Source organism: Helianthus annuus, chromosome 14, assembly GCF_002127325.2.
Source record: "Helianthus annuus cultivar XRQ/B chromosome 14, HanXRQr2.0-SUNRISE, whole genome shotgun sequence".
In the NCBI taxonomy this organism is placed as follows: domain Eukaryota; kingdom Viridiplantae; phylum Streptophyta; class Magnoliopsida; order Asterales; family Asteraceae; genus Helianthus; species Helianthus annuus.
The window spans coordinates 161,019,572-161,025,078 of NC_035446.2; the positions used below are offsets into that span (position 1 = coordinate 161,019,572).

The window sequence follows — 5,507 nt, forward strand, 5'->3', positions numbered from 1 at the left end:
TGTCACAAACGGCGGTTTCAAGGTGAATCCAGAGAAAGTACAAGCTATTGAGCGAATGCCCTCACCGAGAAACATCAAGGAAATGCAACGACTAGCCGGCCGGCTGGCCGCACTTAATCGTTTTCTCTCCAATCATGCCGCAAAGTCGTATCCCTTCATTAGCACGTTGCGCAATTGTGTGAAGAAGCAAGAGTTCAAATGGACCCCGGAAGCCGAAACAGCTTTTCAACAAATGAAAGCGTGTCTGATCGAACTCCCTACCCTGACTGCACCATTTGAGAAGGAGCCCCTCGTACTGTACTTGTCCTCCTCGGATAAGGCGGTAGGGTCAGTATTATTGGTCGACAGAAACGGGGTACAAACCCCGATCTACTATGTCAGCAGGGTACTCACTGACCCAGAAACAAGATATTCCACAATGGAAAAGTTGGTTCTTGCACTGCTACACGCCTCCCGAAGGTTGCGCCGATACTTCACAGGCCATGTGATAACTGTGCTTACAAATTTCCACATTGGCACCATACTACAGAAGCCTGAGACATCAGGCAGGTTGGCAAAATGGGCCATTGAACTGGGCGGCCATAACATCTTGTACAGGCCGCGCCCAGCCATTAAGGGGCAGGTCCTTGCCGACTTCATCACAGAAGTGCCGGCCGATAAAATCAAGGAGTGCGAGCTGATAGAGACTCCCGAGAAAGATACAACAGATGAAACTTGGATGCTTTACACCGACGGGGCATCAAATGAAGATGGCGCTGGAGCAGGATTGCGCCTGGTGAGCCCAGAGAATCACGAGTTTACTTACGCCATTAAGTTGGACTTCAAAAACACCAACAACGAGGCTGAGTACGAAGCATTTCTGGCAGGCTTACGCCTCGCCATCAAGATGGGAGCAAAAAACTTGCGCGCACATGTTGACTCACTCCTGATAGCTAGTCAAGTAAATGGCATATACGACGCGAAGGGAGAAGTCATGGCTTTATATCTGGAACAAGCGAAAGAATTGCTCCAACAATTCAAATCCCACAAAGTTATACATATCAATCGCTCAGAAAACAAGCCCGCAGATGCCCTGAGCAAACTCGCCTCGACTTCCTTTCAACATCTCGCCAAGGATGTAAGGATAGAGGTACTCAAGAACCCGTCAATATTGCTGCGACAGGTGAATGTGATCGAAACAGGGCAACCATCGTGGATGACCCCGATCATCCAATACTTGCAAGAAGGGCTGCTCCCCGAAAACAAAGCGGAAGCAAGGAAGATCCAAAACAAAGCCCTGCAATACGAAATGAACGGCGGTATCTTGTACCGAAAATCCTTCCTAGGGCCACTACTGCGCTGTGTGGACCCCCAGGATGCGAATTATCTGATTAGGGAAATCCACGAAGGGATTTGCGGCATCCACTCCGGACCACGGATGGTTGTCGCGAAGATCATGAGCGCCGGTTACTACTGGCCTGGTATGCATGTTGACGCAATGAAGGAGATCCGCAAATGTGACTCTTGCCAGAGGCACTCTCCAAAAACGCTGCGCCCTAAAAATGATCTTATCCCCGTATCCACCGCATGGCCCTTTCAGCAATGGGGAATTGACATGGTGGGACCCTTCCCGGATGCTCCCGGCGCCGTAAAGTTCATCATAGTAGCTGTCGACTACTTCACAAAGTGGGTAGAAGCCAAAGCCCTTGCATCCACCACAGCTATGATTGTGCGCAAATTCATATGGGAGCACATCATATGCAGATTTGGCCTCCCGCTCAAGATCGTGACTGACAATGGCACCAACTTTGCTTCGGATGATCTTAAGAAATGGATGAAGGAGATGAACATCGAACACACTTTCACATCCGTTGCGCACCCACAAGGCAACGGACAAGTGGAGAGTGTGAACAAATGCATTGTCGAAGGGATAAAGGCCAGATTAGGAACAAGGCGGCGCGGATGGGTTGATGAGCTCCCAAGCATTTTATGGGCTCATCGGACCATGCCAAAGACGAGTACCGGCGAGACCCCTTTCAGCCTGGTCTATGGCTCAGAGGCGGTCATTCCGGCGGAGATTGGCCTGCCCTCGCCACGCATGATAATGGTCAACGCAGTTGACAATGAAGCGGAAAGGCGCCTAGACTTGGACCTGTTGGAAGAAAGACGCGAAATCGCGAGAATCAGAGAGGCCAAATACAAAACCCAGTTGGAAAGGTACTACAACACAAAGGTTCGCATTTGTACCTTCAACCCAGGGGAATACGTCTTTCGCGACAATGAAGCATCAAATGCGGAACGTCCAGGGAAATTGGCACCTAAATGGGAAGGCCCATATCTGATTCATGAGGTCCTGGGCAAAGGGGCCTACAAATTGCGCACCCTAGATGGCCACATCTTACCAAGAACTTGGAATGCGCAACAATTGCGCAAATGTTACATGTAATCTATTTCGGCCTTGCGCCATCTTTCAATTCACTACGCCGGCTACAAGCCATTAGCAATTATGTATGAAGGCCTAAGCGCCCATTTCTGACTTGAATGAAAACATACGACATGTTTTTCTATTACATTTTTTCGTTACAAATGCATGCTAAACTTTTGATTAGCGCGAAAACGCTCCAGCATTTCAGGGTTGTTCAAACCACCTCCAAGGTCCTCCGCGAACAAAGCGCGAGACCGGGTGGATACCTTAATACTTAAAAAAAACGCTTCCATTTATTCGAGCTAATTTAACATAAAGTTTTTATAGCAATGCAATAATTGCAACGGAAAAAACCAAAATGTTTCATTTCATTTAAAACTTGCGCAAATGCGCAGCATTGTACATAGAGTGTCCGAAGAAATTACAAAGGCACAAATGCCTATCAAACACCTATTCAACAAACTATCCTATTCATCGCGGCGATCATTACCATCATCTCCGTCATCTTCACCATCATCATCGTTGCCATCATCATCACCATCGCCGCCATCATCACCAGCTGGCTCTTCGTCGGACAACTCGACGGTAACTGGTGGATCGAGGACTGCCTTAAGACGCTGGCACCAGTCGTCTTTCTTCAACGATTCGACAACCAACTCCATGATAGGCAAGGAAAGGTTGTCATAGGAGTTTTCAGCACTTGCCAGTGCAGCACCAGCATGTTCCGTCACTGAGCAATGACTTATGTCAAATTCCTGCCCAAGCATCTGCTCAACGTGATCGGCACACTCCAGGTAGCCTCCCCGATGACCCACCGCACGCGCCGCATCTGTCAGAGCCGCTACGGCGCGGTCTAGCTCGCCCGCATTCAGGATGGAGTTGGCAACCTTAAACAAAAGAAAAAACGTTAAATATAACCCTTAACAAGATCGAAGCATAAAAAGTACTCACCAGCACTACTCCACGAGTGCGCATCCATTCAGCTTCTGAGACAAGCGTATCGACGATGCCTTGAGCCTCGGAGTAGTTGGTTTGGGCCACATTCAGCGCAGCAGTGCTAACAGCACGCGCCTCATCAGCCGTAGCAGCCTTAACCCTCTCGGCTTCCAGGTCGATCTCCAACGACTCGCATCTGTCAATTTGCTCGTTTAAGCGACGTTTGAGCTCCGCAATCTCAGCGTCCTTGGCGTGGAGATCTCTGTCCTTGCTGGACAGCTGTAGTTTGACCTCAGACAATTCAACCTGAAGGCCGACAAAACAACTTAGGCCGATGTATTAACAAAATAGCAAGTATAAAGGAAAACAAATAGACTAACCTCCACCTGCTGTTTGGCAGCCTTCTCTCCCTGCGCCTCCTCTACCTTCGAGGTCAAGTCAGCAACTTTAGCCTCAAGATCAACTATCTTCTGTCGAGCCGCATAGGCGCGCTCGTTGTCTTGGGCACAAATACATTTAAAATCGGCCTTCTCCTTGGCCAGTTGCTCTTCAACATTGTGGAGTTTTTTCTGCAGCCCCTCGCGGCCCCACTCTTCAGCCTTCTTGTCAGCCTCAAACTTGGCTCTCTCCTCACCAAACGCGGCTTTAGATTTTTCAAATTCAGCAATACGTTTCAGCATACGCTCGCGATAAGCCTCCCAGTCGGCGCGCTCCCTAACCATCGTTCGCCATTCGCGAACTATTTGATGGTTGGCAGCACGAGCGTTGGCCTCGCCAAGGATATAAGTACGATACAACATTTCGTGAGGTTTCGCCCTTTGCCGATTGACTTCAGCAGGTGTAAAGGAGTTCAAGAACCACTCGCGCGCAGGGCCGAACTCAATGAAGGTATCTTTCTGTTTTAAACTCCAGGGGGCTTGATGAGGAGCGTCACCACGTTCTTCTTCATTGTAAGTCTTGTAGTAAATATCCCCAACGGTGTCCTTCGCACCTATCACATTGGGGTTATAACCCCCAGCTCCACCAGAGCTCGCGTCGCTTGAGGAGAAGCGGCTGGAACCCTTGGAAGTAATAACAGGACCGGTTTGGGTTGGTTTGGTGACCTCAGGACCTGGAGATTTAAGAGGCTGATCCATAGCCTTTTTCGCCGTTAGCTCCTTCTCCAAGGCCTGCTTCCTCGCCACTTCGGCCAACCTCTCCTGCTCCGCCCTCTGCTTCCTCTCCTCCTCCTCTTTTCTCTTTCTCTCCTCCTCTATCTTCTTCCTCTCTTCTTCTTTCTTTTTCTTCTCTTCCGCAACTCTCTTCTTCTCCTCCTCTCTCTTCCGATCCTCCTCCACCTTTCGCTGCGCCTCAGCAGCCTTAGCGGCATCCTAAGCAGCAGTGTCAGTGGACTTGATCGTAATCTTGGGCCTCTTTATCCCAGCCTCACTAAACGTAACCGCCTTTTCAGGGGTTCTCTTCTTGATTTCTGCAAAATAAGGCAAGTGTATTTAAGCAAAGAGAAGTTTTTTGGAAAAAGGAGTAAAAGAACATACCAGGAGAAAACTTGTATAACGAGCGCAGTTTGCTCGTCTTCCCAACCACGGGAATTGCAACAGATGTAGGCGCGGAAGCCATACCAGTCGTAGCCTCACTCCTACCCCTCTTCCGCCCAATAAGCTGGACACCAGCTTCTTCCTCTTCTACTTCTTCATCTTCTGGGAAAGACGGAGTCACGCCAGCTTCAGGGTTGCGAGAACCCGCGCTCCCAGAACTCAATGAGCTCCGATGAGAATCGGTTGGCTCTGATACCAATTGTTAGCTTGGAATGAGAGAATCACACAAGAGAGAGAAAGGAAAACCCAAAACAAGCTTAGTTTCATAGCTTGGGGTTGTTATCTTTATAACTACCATTAACTACTTCTTACACATATTACAATTACAGTCCCTCCACTATCACTTATTACAATTGCATACCCTCAACTAACACTAACAGATTTATATTGTAACAACCTCTCTGCCGGAGTAAACCACCGCCGTTTCAGCGCAGCTCTCCGCCGGAGTAAAGCACCGTCATCTCAACCACATGCCTCTCCACCGGAGTAAGCCGCCGTCCTTTCAACGCCTCTCCGCCGTCGCTGGTTTGCTTGCTCTTCGTTCACGATACTATTGAATTATTTTATGTTGA

The 5,507-nt window shown here is 49.0% G+C and overlaps 1 protein-coding gene across 1 annotated transcript; it reads right to left on the minus strand.

Annotated features, from left to right (window-relative positions):
* Positions 1–3,856: 3,856 nt before the first annotated feature.
* Positions 3,857–5,233, minus strand: LOC118486596 (caldesmon-like). The gene is made up of 5 exons (XM_035983145.1): positions 5,182–5,233; positions 4,876–5,124; positions 4,780–4,808; positions 3,932–4,710; positions 3,857–3,887 (listed from the first exon to the last, which is right to left on the minus strand). Exons 1-5 carry the CDS (start codon positions 5,231–5,233, stop codon positions 3,857–3,859), a joined length of 1,140 nt encoding a protein of 379 aa, XP_035839038.1.
* Between the last annotated feature and the right edge of the window lie 274 nt (positions 5,234–5,507).

What these genes read in the sequence shown, in the direction of transcription:
- LOC118486596 (XM_035983145.1), bottom strand. Translation starts at nt 5,233, where the DNA reads ATGGTAGTTATAAAGATAACAACCCCAAGCTATGAAACTAAGCTTGTT. An exon ending in GTTATACAAGTTTTCTCCTG is followed by an intron (nt 4,809 to 4,875) that starts GTATGTTCTTTT and finishes CTTATTTTGCAG; the next exon opens with AAATCAAGAAGAGAACCCCT. An exon ending in AGAGAACCCCTGAAAAGGCG is followed by an intron (nt 4,711 to 4,779) that starts GTTACGTTTAGT and finishes ACTGCTGCTTAG; the next exon opens with GATGCCGCTAAGGCTGCTGA.